This window comes from Rhodnius prolixus, unplaced genomic scaffold (assembly GCF_049639745.1).
Source record: "Rhodnius prolixus isolate KJV_2025 unplaced genomic scaffold, Rpr scaffold_6, whole genome shotgun sequence".
NCBI classification, from domain to species: Eukaryota; Metazoa; Arthropoda; class Insecta; order Hemiptera; family Reduviidae; genus Rhodnius; species Rhodnius prolixus.
In genome coordinates, this window is record NW_027411634.1 from 31,135,869 (window position 1) to 31,154,237 (window position 18,369).

General features: G+C 33.1%; 1 protein-coding gene across 34 annotated transcripts in view; it reads left to right on the forward strand.

Moving 5' to 3' along the window:
- hts (adducin 1-like protein hts) overlaps positions 1-18,369 on the forward strand; it is a 107,848-nt gene that overhangs the window by 64,349 nt on the left and 25,130 nt on the right. For all 34 annotated transcript variants that reach the window (XR_012461790.1, XR_012461791.1, XR_012461792.1 and 31 more), the window contains one exon: positions 15,538-15,661. Coding sequence is in view for 31 of the 34 variants with exons in the window: in XM_074139968.1 (XP_073996069.1) it covers positions 15,538-15,661 (124 nt within the window). In the remaining 3 variants the exon portion in view is untranslated. The remainder of the gene's footprint in view (positions 1-15,537; positions 15,662-18,369) is intronic.

Genomic DNA, 18,369 nt, shown 5'->3' on the forward strand with positions numbered 1-18,369 from the left:
GAGTTTTGATTGAAATGTCTTGCACTGTCCGTATGTTTGTAGGTTTGACTGAACCCCACAGCTCTAGTCCGTAAGTCCACATAGGTTTGAGAATAGTACTGCATACTAATCGTTTGAGTTCTATGGGCAATTTAGAGCGTCGTCCAAGTAGTTTGTAAAGCAGTTTCGCACGTTTCGTCATTGCTTGTCTTTTAAGTCTAGTGTGTGGGTTCCACGTGAGTCGTTTGGCTATGTAGAGCCTAAGGTAGCGCACCAGATCTGTACAAGGAAGAGGATTGCAGTTGAAGAGGACAGGTGGACAGGAGCCCAGCCGGAGAGTAAACGTGACATGCTGGGCATTTCTGTGGGTTCATTTTAATCCGTGGACATATCTTTTTTTTTATATCACTAGATTTGTGTTTTTATTTTATTGATTTTAGAGAGATAAAGTACTTTTCAATTTTAAATTGTAATTTACAAAATAGACTGCATAGTCCATTGAATTAACATCGGCACAAAATAGTTCATTTGAAAAGTAGAATTCGCCACACAAATATGACTTGAAAGAGATAGCTCTAAAATAATTCAACATAAATTTGAAAATGGCTCGGATCTTCATTTATTTTTTTTTCTTTGAAAAAATTCAAAAATAATGTTCAAATTATTTCTTTCACTTTTATTCTTGTACCTTTTTCTTATTAACTAATTTAGATATCTCAAATCTTGAAATCCTAACTGAAGAATTAAGTCTATCCTTTGGTTTTTCTCTTCCTAGGAGCTTCTTTATAGCGCACAGTGCGGTGATTCAAGGCGAACCTTGAACGCGGTCGTTGATCTAGAGAGAGTAGAGGATAGTTCTGATTATTAGGCACCACTATAGTCGAGCGATTGGAGGCGGCAAACTGAAGATATATTTTGGTACTGGGTTCGATTTCTCTAGGTCTTGGAATTAAGTTAATGGTTTATACTCGTACTTCACCCCCTTTTGTTTTAGGCATGAGGTACCAGAGGATATTCTGTACTTGTTTTTAGGGGCACTAAGAGAAGAGATTAGCCACAGGCTGTATTATGTTGATACATATCATTTTTTATTAGATATAAAATGTTTTCTTTATTACAAAAACAAGAAAATTTTGTGTATAACTAATAGAAAATAAGAAAGACCAAATTGTCTGGAATATCAGTAGCACGTATTGATCATACAGACGGGTGGCATGACCAGCCGTCATTACCAGAGTAATGGTCTAACTGCGTCCTAGATTCTCCACTCTTCAAGTTGGGCACTGTTGGCCAGCCATTATGTCTCCACTTGGATTATATTTTACGACAGTGTGGTAAACATACTCTCCGTTCCTACCGTTTGGTTCCTATATCTTGATCATTTGGAACTTTATTGTTTTTATTTATTTTATTTATATATACGAGTATAAATATTGTTTAATAAATGTATCGCGCATGCTCAGTTAACCAATTTTATATTCCTAATTATCGATTGACTTCTACTTTCTATTTCTTACAAAATATTACTGAATATTTAATTGGCATTAAAAAAAAAGGCGAAACTCGATTGTGACTTTACAAAATGACTTTAATTGGTTTTATAACCACATAACAGTTTTATTTCACAAAACTGCTGCGTGAGATTCTCATCTAACGTGCCACTTCAGAGCCCATGTACAGTTTTTACGAACTAGGATTTCTTAGATGTTATTTAGGTCATTTTATGTAGGTGCCTCAGTTTTTTAGTACACTTGAATCGAAGATTCAAAATTTAAATATTATTATTGTCACATGAATATATTATATAGTTTTCGTGACCGTAAATTGTTAAACTAAGGATTCAAGATTGGCGAGGAATCGGTCAAATAAAAAACAAACTCGTCTTTTTGCCAACGTTTCGACAAATATATTGTCCTCTTCAGGGCCTGGATATTACAAATACAAAACAATTTACAGAGTCAGTAACATAGAAAAAACAGTAAAAATCAGTAATACAAAAATAAACAGTAAAATACAATAAATTCTTTATAATTATTGAAACTTACGAGGCTATGCTGGGTTGGTCGAGTCACAGAAAACTAAGAGCCAGAACTGGAGAACAGGTATATATTATAATATATACAGATATAGCGGGACTTACACGGGAATTTTGGTAATTACAATGGGACAGATACAATAGACTTATTTATTACAACGGAAGAGTTAATAAAAGACGTAAATTAAAGAAGAAGACAATACATTTGTCGAAACGTTGGCAAAAAGACGAGTTTGTTTTTTATTTGACCGATTCCTCGCCAATCTTGGATCCTAAAATTATTGTCACACTTTTCTCGGCAAAATCGTATAGCTTTTTACACAATTTCTATTCCATTGATATATATTTTTTTAAATTAGATTAGAGGGGCCCTCAATGAGAAATTAGGCAGAATTGATGAAATAGGTAGCAGTTAACAATAACATTACGTTAGACTATATAAAGATTTGCTTTTTATTATGTTGGCCTTAAACGTATTAAATTTATCACCTGAAGTAGTTTGAAAATGAATGTGTTTAAATTATAGCTTGCTATATTAATAATAATTATGTGCTATTAACATAAAAAAAAAGCGAACAGCGTTAACAGTACACTGTTTAGGGCCGTGAAAGAAGACAGCATTTAGCAATGAATGCATGAGAATCTAATAATGTAAACAATGGCTTAGTAGTAGGGAAATATAGGTCCCACTGTAAACAGTACAGGTTAGATTTTCCCAAACACTTTTACTAATGGGAAAGATTTTGTTATTTCCTCTCTATGAAATAGGCCGACCTATATAAAGGTTAATTGTTCGCATGTATGTTAAATGTGGATTTCAACAGTTTCTCTGTCTGTTATGTAAATTATTTTGTTGTGGAACGGTTTGTTTTTTTGATCTCATTAAGTTCGTTGCATCTCTCTCTCTACTTTTGCCATGCATCAGTTTGCAGTTTATGTAATTACATTAACTTGTAACTTCAGTTTTTTACTAAAAAAGTGTTTGACTTCAAATATTATACATGGAAGCATTAAAAATGGTTATTAATGAAATGGGAATTCGAAAATGTTCATCAAGTTGGAACACACAGTTTTTTTTGGTTTAGTTTTCCTACTTACTCGGCTGTAACCTCTTTCTTACCTTCGAATTTTCCGATTTTTCCTTCACAGACACTTTCCACTTGATTGCCGTTCTCTCTCTTAGCCGCAAGTTACATTCTTTTACGTGACCAAAACAAACAAGGATTCTTCTCCTGGAAATTCGGTTCTCTACTGAGTTATTTATTTAGCGGTCTGTACTAAGACCTAATAAAGGGTAGATCTCTTTCACTTCTCCACTTATATCTCTTTAAATGAATGAAAAAAAAAAATCTAGGAAACCTTGATAAGTTCAGAGCCCAATATTCAAATTTAAAAATTAGTTTTGAAATGGATTGCTGTTATGAAAAACGCGTTTGTACGTTATAATGAACTTATTAAAAGGTTTCTTTGAACGTGAGTTAGGTTAGGTATGCCCAAATATCTCAGTTTGATTTGAAACCGTCTATGGAGAATATAATTTGGTCGTAGGGGAACAGTGACGTCACCTACATATTTTATTACAGTGCTCATACGAGGTGTGGCTATTAAATAACGAGACTATTGCTGTAAAACATTTTATTTTAAATTTAAACATATTTAGTTATTATCACCTTCAATATACACCCCTCCCCTATCCCTACAACGCTCCATGCGAATTTACCATTGTTCGAAACAGTGCTGGAATTCTTTTTCTATGAGCTCCTGCATGACGCGTGCCGCTTTTTCTTTCACAGCTTCAACGGACTGTGAAATCGTGTTCCTTTTAATGCAGATTTGATTTTGGGGAACAGATTTAAAGTCTCATGGTAAGGCGAATAAGGCCGGATGGCCTAAAACTGTGATGTTGTACTTAGGCTAGAAACGTCGTCTTGACAGACAATGCAGTGTGAGCCGGCGCGTTGTCTTGATGGAGAACCAGTGACTTGTTCTTCCACAAATCGGGTCGTTTTCTACTTACTTTTTCACGGAGTTGAGCAAGCACCTCACGGTAGTAATGTTGATTGATTATAATCGATATTTTCATCCATTTTGGACGTGGAAGGGCGACCTGGGCGGTCATCATCTCCGACGTCTTCTCGGCCATCTTCGAAACGCTTGAACCACTCAAAAACATAAACTTCTTTTAATAAAAGATAAGTTTCAGTAGCGGTTTCATCAAGTTTCATGTGAAATTTCAGGAGAATTTGTTGCTCTACTACATGTGTAGCATCATGTTTTCGGCAAAACGAAATTAACACCTCTTACACAAACGACGGTTCCAGTCAGACAGATTTCTCTACAAACACGTGAGACGCTGCAATCGAAAGAGAAGCCTTTACGCTGCACAGCTGTCGGTCGTTAGGATTTGGCGCATGCATAGTTCTTTCAGTCTCATTATTTAATAGCCACACCTCGTATATCTATATACATAACTATTTTTATAAATGTTATTGATGAATGATGTGTAGTAATAAGCGACTTTTACAAAAAAAAAATCTATACAAACGTACAAAGTGCAAAGAAGGGCCATCCTTCCCATTCATAAAAACTGGCCAGAAATCAGATGAGGTTACCAGATGGTTTTTGGACTAGATAGACGAGCCCACAGTGTAAGAGATTGTAGTAGTAGATAAAATAGTTAACTGTTGATTTGTATATACATATATACACACACAGTTTAGTAACAAGTCTAGCGGAACTGATTTGTAAATTGGTAAATTGTATCAAGGTTTTTTGTGTTAGTTAGCTACACACAAAAGTAAACAAATTGCCCTTAAAAATGGGGTTTATGTTTGTAAAGATCATCTTGATTTATTAATTCACTATTCAGTTAGCAGTGGGGTAATCTAAGAATAGATTCTATGAAATATTAGTACTTAATAAATACTTCTATCTATAATTTCCTTAACCAGGCCTACCAACTGTGTACATAATTCTCGTTTACTGTTGCGTCTTTTGAATTCTCTCTTACGGATTTCTGGTTTATGGGTGTTGATCAAGTTTTGATCAAAATATATAAGAATATTATTTAAAATCCAAATTAAGAACAATGCTATGGTTAAATTCAATATTTAAATCATTAAAATTAGGAAGAAAACATTTGCAATTTGGTTTAAGGGCCCTAAAAATTAAATTTAACAATAAAAACAAAATAATCTCCGGCATAATTTTAAAAAAATAGGCTAAATAAATGTGTCGCGCAAAATATGGCCAATCAAGGTCATCTTGTCAATATTTCATCAACTTTGGTATATTATTTTATTGGAAACTTTCCAAAACCGGTCTTTAAAAATTTGTTGTAGTATAGCTATAAGTTTAATAATACATTTATATAACCAGCATATTGAGGAAGTGATGTAAACCAGTTTGTTAAAAAGAATACTACGTTATATTTAAATTATTCACTTCACAAAGTATTTATTTTTTATAAACGAGCTTTGTTGTCAAACAAAAGGAAAATTAAATTTTTGTAGATGTTTGTTTTGAGAGGAATTTTCTTTTATATATAAAGATTAGGTGATCTAATCACCCTGCATTGTCCCATTATTATTCTTAGAAAGGAAGAAGACACTCCTCTCATCAATAAAAGTAACAGCTACAGGCCCAAGAATTATTAAAATTTGCTTTATTCTTGAATGTAATTGTAGATTCATACCATATATTTATTATCAGTGCTAATTTAAAGATGGTGAGCAATAAATAAGTAGAGAGAGGAATATTGGAAAGAAATAATATATGCAGAAGACTGAAGAGTGAGGAGTAGGCTGTAGCCGGCAAGATGGTTGGTTTGTCCAGTATATAGGAACGGCGTTGTCACTGAGCATAAACCGGTCTAGTGACTAACCTTAAACCGGTATAACCTCCCCTTACTTTTCTGTGTAACTGCACCAACCGCAGCTATACACCAAACTGTATTCTGTAGAGAGAGACTTTTATATACATACTTCTTACTACGGCCAGCCGCTGCAGAGGAGTGCATTCACTGGTATTTCCCCCCCCCCCCACACTCTATCAACTACCAAGATACATGTATTTGGAGTCTCGCAAAAATTCTGTCCGGTTTATGGTCGAATCAAAATTTATCCCCTCTCTAAAATCTCCAAAATCATCTTGTTCTTGACAGGAAATAAGGTTTGTCTGTAGGAAGTTAGTGGTATTATAGTTCAGGTTTTCAAAAATGAAATAAGCTCAGTCTCTCTCTTCAAATGAATTTACTTTCCTAATTAAGGAAATATAAATAAAATCATTATAGCCAAAAAGTAAGCTATTCAAGTGGTCATGGCTAATGATAATAAACGGCACTACATCCGGTTACAGAGTCTTGGCCTTCTCAACCCGCTTTCCGCCAGTCGTCTCTTACTTGGAACAGTTTTCTGTCATCTTCACTTAACCCCTTTCGTTCATCTCAAATTTTTGGACTGTCTACTCGCCTAACCTTCATCCTCCATGAGCCTTTTCGGCATCCGCCCATCTGAGCCGGCCCAAGTTTCACAGTTTTAACGATGTCTTCCTTCCAGAGAAGATCTTTTTTTCTTTTGACATCATTACCCAAAGCCTCAGAACCACACGTTAGCAAAGTAACCATGGATGATGCCATAATAATGGAGAAAGAAGCTTCTAATATTCAGCATAACATTGTCACAGTCCGTTAATTTTTTGGTTTACCAAAGAACTCAATTAAATCCGCATCATGTCCCGAAACTTTTGCGATTATTTTCAATTATTTTAAATAAAACAAAGTATGTTAGAACTCTTTTTCAATGAAGTCGAATATAAGAGTGCCAAATAAATATGCTTGACATACTTTTAAAATAGCCACTTAACTAGAAAATAATTATTGATTTATTTAAATAAATATAATTATAACTAATGTCTTAATAATTTAGAATTTAATAACACTAAAATAATTAATTTAATGACCATAATAAAAAAAGAACTTGAGAGCGGGTTACCAGAGCAACATTGAAGATGGAAAAAGTTCAATTATGGAAGGGAGGTATTGTTTTATTCTATGTTCATGGATCGTTAAACAATATAAAACAACTAAACAAAAAAAATAACGACAGATGTCAGGTTTAAATACAATAAATATACTAAAGAAAGATAGGGGCTTTGTAACAATGTTTTTACGAAGTTTATTGCGGTTAAGTTGGCACCACACACACACATATATATTATATATATCTATATATACCAGCAAAGGTGCACTAAAAACAAGGTCATCTTGTGAATACAATCAACTAATCTTCCTACAAGGGACATTTCAAGGTCCCACTAAAAGAAAAATGAGCCCTGCTGCTTTATAATTATTAATCATCTGCCTAATTATCTGAATCATAAAGCGCCTAACTTAGTCAAGCAGTAATTTACCGGAAAGCAAGAAAATATTGTTTTCTAACCCCTAACTAATAGTGTTTTTATATTCTCATACTTATGTAACTTCTCAAACATTTACTTCTCTTAAGAGAATAAATATTCTTTACAGAATATTTTGCAAACGCAATTTCAGCATAAATAAAATTTACCTAATCCTTAAAACTAACACTGACAAGTGCGTTCTTCACCAATGGGCCGAAAATCCGTGCGAAAACAAAATCCAAATAAAAAATCGGCTTCTCAGTATAGTCTAATAAACAATAAAAGCAATGGCGTAAGAAAGTGGACAGTGTACCATAAAACTCAACACACTATTAGGCCCTGGCATATTGTATATTTATCAGCAAGCCTAGAATTTAATTTAATTACAGATTAAAAAAAGTAACTAAATAAATAAAGATGACAAACAACTTAAAAATAAATTCAGCAATCACACAAGTTGAAAGTTCACTCAAGAAGGCAGCGGTAACAGGTCGCCATTGCGCAGTCTCAGATAATAACCACTACAGAGTGTAACCTTCACATATAGTGTACGTACCACTGAATTGATTTTGGTTAAGCTGCAATGCTGAAACTTTTGTTAATTAGATTATAATAATTGTTCAATACCTAATATCTTAATAGAAAAGAGCAACTAAATATGTCAGTAGAAAAATAAAAGGTTATCAAGTAAGCAATAACATACTATATTATTCTTAGTAAAGCAATTTAAAAATTGCAAAATTTTATTAAGAGAGAATTAAAATCTATTTTCTCTTCTCGTTCTGAGAAAAAAAGCAACTGTAGATTTGTTATTGATTAGATAGATTACCAATTTTATAATTAAAAAAAAGAAGCGGTTTGAAATGAGAGTGCGGTAGACCGCTATCTGCCTGCACTCACCAACCCGGATGTCCTGTCTTCAAAGCGGAAACTAATTTCCTTTGTTTTACTGATGTAATTGTGCCTTGCACCTGTCTTTGTTTCGAACTTTACTAATTTACCTTTCTACCAATTTTATTATTTCCCCTTTAGTTTACTGAGTTTTTTTTTTTATTTAAAATGATTCAGTTCTTTAAGTAAACCTAGCCATTAAGCTTTTACTATATATAAAATACCAGGTTTATGTAGTTGTAATTTCTTTTTTATTACTTTATTAACGATCTTTTTCTGCACCATTCTAAGTCAAATAACCTAACTTTAGTAATTTCATAGACTACATTTACGATAAGCTCAAGTTCTGCCAATGAAATATGATCATAAACTTAAAAGTAATAAAATCGTTGCAAGTTTTGCATTTTGCATATTATTAACTAGCGCTGATTCTGGAATATGCACTAGTAAAAACTGCATTGTTCCAGAATATACTAACTTTTATCTTTGTAATTTGTTTTATTTTTTTCTATCTCTCAACACTTTGACGATTGATAAGGGAAATACTGTAGTAAACATTCATATTTGTTTTAATTAAAGAAATTATAATTTCTTTTGAATCTCATGTGAGTTTGTAATTAAATATGTTATTAATATTAATATTAATTGGTATAGATTAGATTAGATTAGATTAAACTAGGACGGCCTTCAAGGCCTACGCCACTGCGACCCCTTTGGATCTATTGTGGCTCCCCTCACTCTAAAGCTCGCCCTCCAGACCTGTCCTTTTAATCAGACTCTTGATGCTGGAGAGCGACTCTTGGGTATAGCTCCTCAGGTCTTGGTTTTTCCTTCCCCGAGAAGTAACATCCTTAGCACGTGTAGTGCCGTTTCCTCCTCTTCCTGGACAGAACCTGCAAAGGCTATCATCTGCCAGGCCTTAATTTGTATAATAACAATAAACGTATTCAGTCACAAGAGAGAGAGAGATGTCAATCGTGGAACCTTGATTGCATTAGGAGCATCTGTTCTCGAGACATTATTCTTATAAAAGAACTATGGAAATGATTCTCTGTAATGAAACCTGATCGAACGTCCGAGAGTCTGCATTGTGTTTTGAGGGTTATCTCCGCCAGATTTTTGTGGCCTGAACTTCATGAGATAATCCAGGAAAATAGTTGTTAACTGTAGGATTAAAAAAAAAATTTGAAAGGCTCATATTCACTCTTAAATTCACCTTAAATTCTTTTCTGGTGTTAAAACGTCTCAAAGAAGTGACGCGATGCACGACGTATTTCTGAAACCAAAATGAAGTTTTCTCACGAATTTTCCATGGTCATGAAAAATGTGCAAAAGTAGAAGAGTTTTTCCGTTAATCCATAACATCTGTTTCAAACCTAATTAAGGGTTTTATATGGAAAACCTTGTTTATAGAATTTTCTATTTCTTTTATCCTGAGCGTCACGTAACGTTACATCCCACTACTTTATATATTGTGGCTTGCATATTAAATTATGCACTTTATAACGCACTGCAATATATTATTTACATATATTGCAGTGCAATTCACATACAAATGTTTTTATTAGTAACATAAAAAAGATACAACACATGTAATCTATTCGAGTTAAGAAATAAACATAACTTGGTAAATCTTTAGAATAGCTCCCCGGAGGCGTGGCCTAATTCGAAGTGATTCTGATTCGCTGTTACTATAGAACCCGCCATATTCAAATATAAATATAAAACTATTTCTTTATTTTATATTTACACTTAAATCTAGCGGGTTATATGGTAACAGCGAATCAGAATCACTTCGAATTATTTATTTATTTCTTAATGGGGGGCTTTGCCCCCACACCCCCTGATTTTTTCTTAATTCCCCCTCCTAACCTACCTAATCACCCTCAATTTTTTAATTTGTGTCACAAGATTCATTACAATAATTACACAGAACAACACAAAAGAAACTTACCTTATTCTGTGGAGTCCTTTTCCTGAGGAGGGTATACCTGTCGAACTCCCTCCAGATAATCTCTCCATACAACCATACAAAACCAACATCCATACAAAATTTTATAACATTCATTACTCCAACCTCACTCACACTACACTCATGCTTTAATTTTAAAAAAAACTGCAAATTTAAAACGCTCATACTCATAAAGTTACAAAAAAACGGCACCTCAGGTCACATACAGAGCATTCGCGGGAACTATTAATACATTAAACAGGAAGCAGTTGCTAGGCAGTAAGTGTACTGCGCATGCGCGCGAAACATAAGCGTTACGAAATTCGCACAATCCGAAACAGTTCATTGGCGGGAAGTAGTTTAAATTTTCACCGGTAGGTGCGCTGTACTTCCTACCCCCTAAAAATAAACAGGCCACGCCTCCGGGGCGCTATTCTATAGATTAGCCCATAACTTTTTACTGATGATGTAATAAACTGGTTTTAACAATAAAATGTATAAAAATTTAAATATGCAGTTTGAGCAAAAATTAGCAAGTCACGTCATAAAAATTTAATTTCTTCACACTTATTAACATTTCAATTTAAAATGCTAGAGAGAGGTGGAAGAGAAAATTCTGCTTCGACCATATATTCTCATTGAAATTTTAAAACATATCTAATTCACAATAATCGTATATCAAAATTGTTAAAACTGTTTCGAAAAATGGCCTAATAGGAGAAAGTAAAGTAACGTTTTTTGTTAAAAGTGTTTTATCGTGATATTTATATACGATTAGTCGCGTTTTAATTAAATTACTACTGTTACTGATTTCCTGTACACAACGGAAACACGATTTAATAACGTGCGTTATCATTAAAATTGGGGAGATTGCCGAAAAAAAAAAAAATAGAAAAAATTGCTGGAGACTTTTCAATCTAACCTCGTTCAGTTGGGAAACATGGTTTGATTCTTCTAGATCCTATAGATGGTATGACAAGCTGTATAGATTAGGAAGGAAAATGATATTTAGAAATGGCTTAGAAGTCTCGGAAGTAGTAGAATGGCAGATGTTATTTTGAAAGTAGAGAAAAGCTGACATCTGTTGGTAGAAAACAAAAGCAAAGAAGTTATAAGAGAATAAAACCAGAGGTTTCAGCATTCAGAGTAGCCAATTGAATTAATGACGTTTCAGTTTAACGATAAAAGGTTTTGTTTTTTATATATTTAATAACTTGTGGTAAGCCTTTAGGCCCTACAAATGGGTACAGTGCAGATTGTTACAAAATATTAAGAAAATAACAAATAAGAGGTAAAATTTTTAATAGACAAAATAATAAATGTTTCAACAAACTAATAACCTTATAATAAACTTCTTGAAAAATTGAAATCAAACTCATAAACAAAAGTTTAAACTAAACACAAAAAATAATTTTATAGCAGTTGTAAATCAATCATTTAATTATTTCTTATTATTATTATAAATGATCTCATTTTAAACATGTTTATTGCGTGTAAAAATACATAATTTAAATGTTATAAATCTTTAACTGATTGATTCCAAATCATTGCCGTATTTTTGTAAATTATTAAACTAGCATTTTATTTCATTTTTAATTTTTGTTAGCAAGCCATAAATTTGTTTTAGAGATAAATGCATTTTGAATGTTTAAATCATTTCTGACCAGGGAGAGCCACCAGCCTTTTGATTTCTCGCGAGAAGTCTCACATAGACATAATAATTATTTAAAAATGGAGGGCAACACTAGCACAGGGAACTGACTGACCAAGTCTCAATAAAACATAGAATATCACTATCAGTTACTCTTTGCTGAATGACGGAATTCAAATTACTTTTTTAACACCCACTAATTTATATATAAATATTTTAAAAGGTTTACCATATCGCGACCCAATGTTATAATAACCAGTTGCAATCGATAAAAGGTTTAAAAAAAGAAATAAATTTTTTGCAAAACATCGATATTTTTGAGATTATCTAATTATAATCAGAGACCTTATAATCCATTACAATTATCCGCAACTAATTCAGGGTGAACTATGCTGTCCAGAGTACTATTAGTGTATTACGGATGGCAGAGTCACCATTTCTTAACTGTGTTTTTAGTTCTTCAAAGCTAATATCTCTTAAAGGTTAACCATAATCTTAACTCAATGTTAGTTACGTAGATGAACGTTCTACTACCAATATTGCTTTACCTCTTTCTAAATTAGTCTTAAACAAAGTTAGGTATTTTCTTTTTTAAATTACCTGAAATTGTAAGGTGATGTTTTTTGTTTTTTGCTTTTATTTTTTAATCAAAAATATATTTTCTTTCTTCACATTCTGCACTAATGACGTCTTCTCTTTTGTAACTCAACATTATCCTAAACTATTTTTAATTGTTCAAAAAATCTTACCTTCTCATCATCCTAAGGCAAAACATGGCTTCCCCAAAGTGGGGCTGGTAGTCTAGTGTGTTGGCTTTCTTTGTGGAAGATCACCCAGTTCGAAGAATGTACTAGTAACAACAAAATCTTTACGTCAGTTTTGTGAATACTAACCAAATTCGTAGGCGTGTTTTGAGGCACTTGTATATGGCCTCCTCAAGTACTCCACTCTCAACAGAGAGACTTCTTAAGCTCAAGCTTCTAACGTCCTCTTTGCCTTCATCTAACCTTTTTCTTCCTTATCCCCATCTGAGTGCCCCACCAACTCTTTAAAAATTCTCTAGATTCCTTACATTGTGACCCTAACCACTTGAATCTCTCGCTTCTTATTGAATCCACCGAATCCTGCTCGTGGTATAGTTTTTCTAGACACATACCTTCTTTTATTTTTATGTGCAAGTCTTCTTAGGGAATCATTTCTAGTATCTAAATGTGATGATATTTAGAATCAAGGCCTTCTAAAAGAATAGAAGTAATTCGGCCACTATTGGTCTATTTATACCACCCAACAATTCATCATTAAAATTGATCTTTTTCAAATCAAACTTCGATTTATCAGTAATTGTAGAATTTGAGTTCCACTTAATGTAAGTTGTTGTAAAGAAGTTATAACTTATAAAAATTAAAAAAAAATCATTTTTGGGGCAACTCTAGGTTATAACTAAGGAACGGATTTTTAGTATTCAAAAATGCCAAATATTTAACTAAAATATGCATTTATTTTCGTCAATTATATGGAAAATATGTGATTTTCTTAAAATATTTTCTGGAATATTTAAGTAAAATGGACATTTTTTTTATTAAAATGGAATTTTTTTTTGGGGGGGGGGCAAGTTATAATTATTTATACAAGAAAAGAACATTTTTACAATTTGTAATAATTTATTAGGAACAAAATAATTTGTTTTTACAAGTTATAATGATTTATACAACAAAGAACATTTTTACTATTTATAAAAAGATGTGTTAAATTTTCAATTTTAAAAACTTCACTCTTCGAAATTGTTTGCAACCACATGAAATTTCAAATGTTGGAACGTAAAGTGACGACGATCTGGGCGTAAGATGGACTTGTAACGACTAAAAGATCGTTCAACATCTACAGATGTTATAGGTGCCTTGCTGAAAGAAGTTATCTCGTTGGTTGTAAAGTGTACACGATGTTCTGAGGTGACTTCTGGTCCACTGATAATATCAGAAATCTGGCAGATGGTCTCCCACCCTTTGTTCTTGCTCAGTACTTCTACCAGTTTTGATCTGATCAGTTCTCCCTTACTCCCAGGTATTCCTTCCACCTTTTCGATTACTTTTTTAACGTTGGACACGTTTTCTGTCAGTCGAACATTTTGGGACTCAAGTTGGGTAATGGCTTGTGCAAGAAATACGCAATTGTCAGAAATGAATGCAAGGTCGTTCCTTAAATTAGGTTTCTCGAATAAAGACTTGGCTGTATTTATCGCTACTGCTTCGTCTTCGAGATGTGAAAGGACATTCTTGATTTTATTGTAGTTTTCATAGTAATACTGAGCTGTTTACTGTTAATACTGTAATTGGACGCATCAACGAACGAGCTGAAAGAACAGACAACGTCAGACAACTTCAAAGAACTAACAAGTGCCCGTCACTGTTTAGCAGCATTCTGTGTAAATTACAATAACCATTGTACCCACTGTGATTCACAGCCCTACAGTCTGTGGTTCACAGTTCCTGTCAACCACCTCCCAATTATGAAAATATGCCCAAAATGAAAAAATATGTACATATTTTGATTAAATATGTAGAAATATTTATTTATTTTAATCAAATATGTATAAATATGCGATAACATCCAAATATGTGGAAATATGTGAAATAAAAGTAGACTCAAACGGCTTAAAAAGTGTCAGTATGAATACTTCTAGTTGAAAAACGTCTGTAAATTGGCAAAAAAAAAAGTATGTAAATACATACGAATCCGTTCCCTAGTTATAACAGTGAACCTCTAAAGTGTACTAATTCGGAATTGTCCAGTATTACTATCTAATTAATTTTGTTAAAAAAGAAAAACGCATGACCGAAATTACAAATCTCATGAAGATTTATATTTTGCCACCTCTATCTCTTCAGATGATAACCTAGCACAAAGCTCCAAAATTTGGTTTAAAATTCGATTAAAGCATTTTAAGAGGAAACCTTTCGTGGGACGACATTCTTAGCTTAGTAATTTTAGTCTAATTTTATTGTAGTGAATCTATAATGAAGCCTAGTCTTCAGTTCTATAACATTTAGTAAAAAGTCTTAAGTTTGAATTGTTGCAAGTAATATATTCACCATGTACACCGTACTGTATGTATGTTAACAGTTACCCACTCTGATGTAGTGGTGTAAGTCATAAACACATTTAATTCTATTAATATAACAGTACTTATTATTAATGTCAAATGTGAATGAACTTGTTCAAAAGGGTCTCTTTGAATGCTTTCTAAGGCACTTTTATTCACTTAAAAGGGCAAACGTGTATGGTGTAGTATTAGATTTATACTTAAAGTTCAGTTCCACATCATTTGATGGTAGTTTGGGCCATATAAAAAGAAGTATACAAACCCTTTAGATTTATTAGATTTTAAAAAAAATGTTCATTCGAACATGATTTTGAATGAATTAAGTTTGTTAGACCAAACCATTGTGAATCTACTAGTTCAACACTGTTAAGAAATTGATTTTATTGTATTCTGAGAGTTTGTGACCCTTTCTACTCGTTTAAATAAAAAAATTAATAAATATTGTAACTATTATTTAAGGAGTAAAGCGATTAAATTTTATAAAATAATAGATTTCAAAAACTATTGTAAGCATTATTTATTTTATTTTTTAGAACGTGCAAGGGTGCAGTCATGGCGGAGACCAACGAAACAGAGCACCCGCCACAAACAAATGGGCTACCTGAAGAAAATGAAGAGGATGATAAGTCAAAGATGAGGCCAGCGGATATTGATGCTGTAAGTTTTTTTTATCATTTTATGTTTTATATATAAATTTTGATAAGATACAGTCTCTTAACTTTTCTAGAAAAAGTAATCAGATACATTAAAATATGATAACCTAGGTAATATTCAGGGTGTTCATTTAAAGACGGCACAAATTTTATGCTTAAACGGTTAATCTGAACAAAAAATGGTAGAGGAAAAATTTGTTGCCCGTCACCTCTAGTTTCAGAATGTGTGACTTGATTTTAGATTCCTGCCCGGATTCGCGGCTGACGCGCGACCAAAAGTGAGGGTTCGCAGTTGACCCCCATTTCCATATACACACTTTCAAAGAGTATAAAAAGTTATGAAAGAAACCGGAAACCGCAATTCGATATCTTCAAAATTAAAGGTGCTAGGCCATTTCAAAATCTGGTATTTATTAATCATATTTCAATTTTTTAACTTGTTATCAAAGAGAAAGAAGAGCACGCGATAGGTTATTTTTATGTATTTTTTTCATCCCCTTTCTACTAAAAATATTGCCAAGGCAGTAAAGCTAGTATTTTTCTTAATATCGGGAAATAAGTAAGTTTTCCGAGTGATTTTTTCTAAGAAAAATCAAATGTTAAGAGCATTAGATGTTCTCAAGCATACACAAAATCGCTAAAAAATAATTTTACATCTGTTACAAACAAGAAGGTTTAATAATTATTTGGTAATTTTGGGAGAGTTGCGTTTAATTACCAAAAAGAAAATGGAAAAAATACATAAAAATAACCTATCTCGTGCTCTTCCTTCTCTTTGATAACAAGTTAAAAAATCTGATTAATAAATATCAGATTTTGAAATGGCCTAGCACCTTTAATTTTTAAAGATATCGAATTGGGGTTTCCGGTTTCTTTCATAACTTTTTGTACTCTTTAAAATTGTGTATATGGAAATGGGGGTCAACCGCGAACCCTCACTTTTGGTAGCGCGTCATCCGCGTATGCGAGCAGGAATCTAAAAATCAAGTCACATATTCTGAAACTAGAGGTGACGAGCAACAAATTTTTCCTCTACCATTTTTTGTTCAGATTAACCGTTTAAGCATGAAATGCATTTGAGCCGTCTTAAAATGAACACCCTGTATATTTTTTTTTGATTATCTTTAAATAAAAAAGTGTAAAAGTAAAAATTAAATTCTTAAAATCGGAAATGCAAAATACGGGATCAGCTGTTTTCTGGGCTAAATGCCAGAGTGTTTAATATTGAACGCCTTGGATGTGTCCATTAAACAGTGGTAAAGTCGATAGCTAGCCCTGAATACTTTAAAAACAAGCTGAGTAAGTTATTATAGTGCACAATCTTGTCGCTAGCTATTAACTACAAAAGTGTAAACCTTTTAATCTTGAATTATGGTATAGCGTTTAAGTTAAAAGGGATTTCTTTTATGTAGAGAAATGCTAAGCTATCCATTTCAAAGTACGAGAATCAGAAAGACAATTAATGTTACTTTTATTTATAGTTGCAAGAAAAGAAAAGATAAAAGATGATAAAGTGCTGTTCTAAATAAAGTTATTTAACAGCAGATAATTTGTTATATTTCTTTACACAATTTTGCTAATCAAAATACTAAATTGTGGTTGCGCTTTCTCAGTTTATTAGATTAATCTATCTGATATTTTATTTTGAACGTTCTGGACCAATGGAGCAGTGGTCGCCAAACAGTCGATCGCGAGCTACCGGTAGCTCGCGGGGTAATTTTGGGTAGCTCACGGCCACGCTCGGGTTGGCAACCCTGAGTTGCTTGTGGAAATTCTTTCAGACATAAGACAACAATTCGAACAACGATTCCAAGATTTTAAAAGCATTGTGGCACAATTCGTCAACTCTCCTGTTGTAGAGATCGATGCAGAAGATTAATCAGCTTGTGTTGTAAAACATTTCGGTGGAGATCAGGCTGCAGTTGAAATGGAATTTGTCGATTTTCAAAATGATCTGTCACTAACAACCCTTTCTACCACTAGAAATATTTGGCCTCTAGTCCCCAAAGAAAAATATCCCATTGTAATTCAAGTTGCATTGAGGTTGAAAGCTATGTTCAGCTCTAACCTACTTGTGTGAAGCATCTTTTTCAAGTATGAAGTTCATAAAAAGCAAATATAGAAACAGACTCACCGATGAACATTTGGACAACTGCATCAGAATGGCTGCTACAACATACTCTCCAAACTTCAAGAAAATACTTGATAACCAAAAAACAGTTCCACCCCTTCTCATTGAATTGTACATTTTAACTTTTTGGTTACACTTACTGTCAGATATGTAGATTTTTAATACTAGAAATGTATGTTTGTAGGCAATAAACGTGTGTTAATTCCATTTTGCGTACTTTCTTTCGTCCAGTATTCCTTGGTAGCTCACTAGAAGATTTATAAATGCTATGCTAGTTCACACGCACAAAAGTTTGGCGACCACTGCAATAGAGGTTTACTTTACTGTATATTGGACCGGGTCCTGTTGGGATATTGTTGTACCAGGATTAGCTAAAGTTTATTTTTGGCAAGAATTTTGTAAAAACAGAAACAAAATCTTTGTCCAATGTAATGTTAGAAATCCCTGCGAATTGGCTTAATTATTTTCCTTGCCCGATCATGCCTCTCACTCTGTCTCAATGTGAAAGAAAGAGAATGGTAGGTGAGAAATGGGATGGCGCTATAAATGGAAACCGCTGTTTTGGACTTCAGGGAATAATA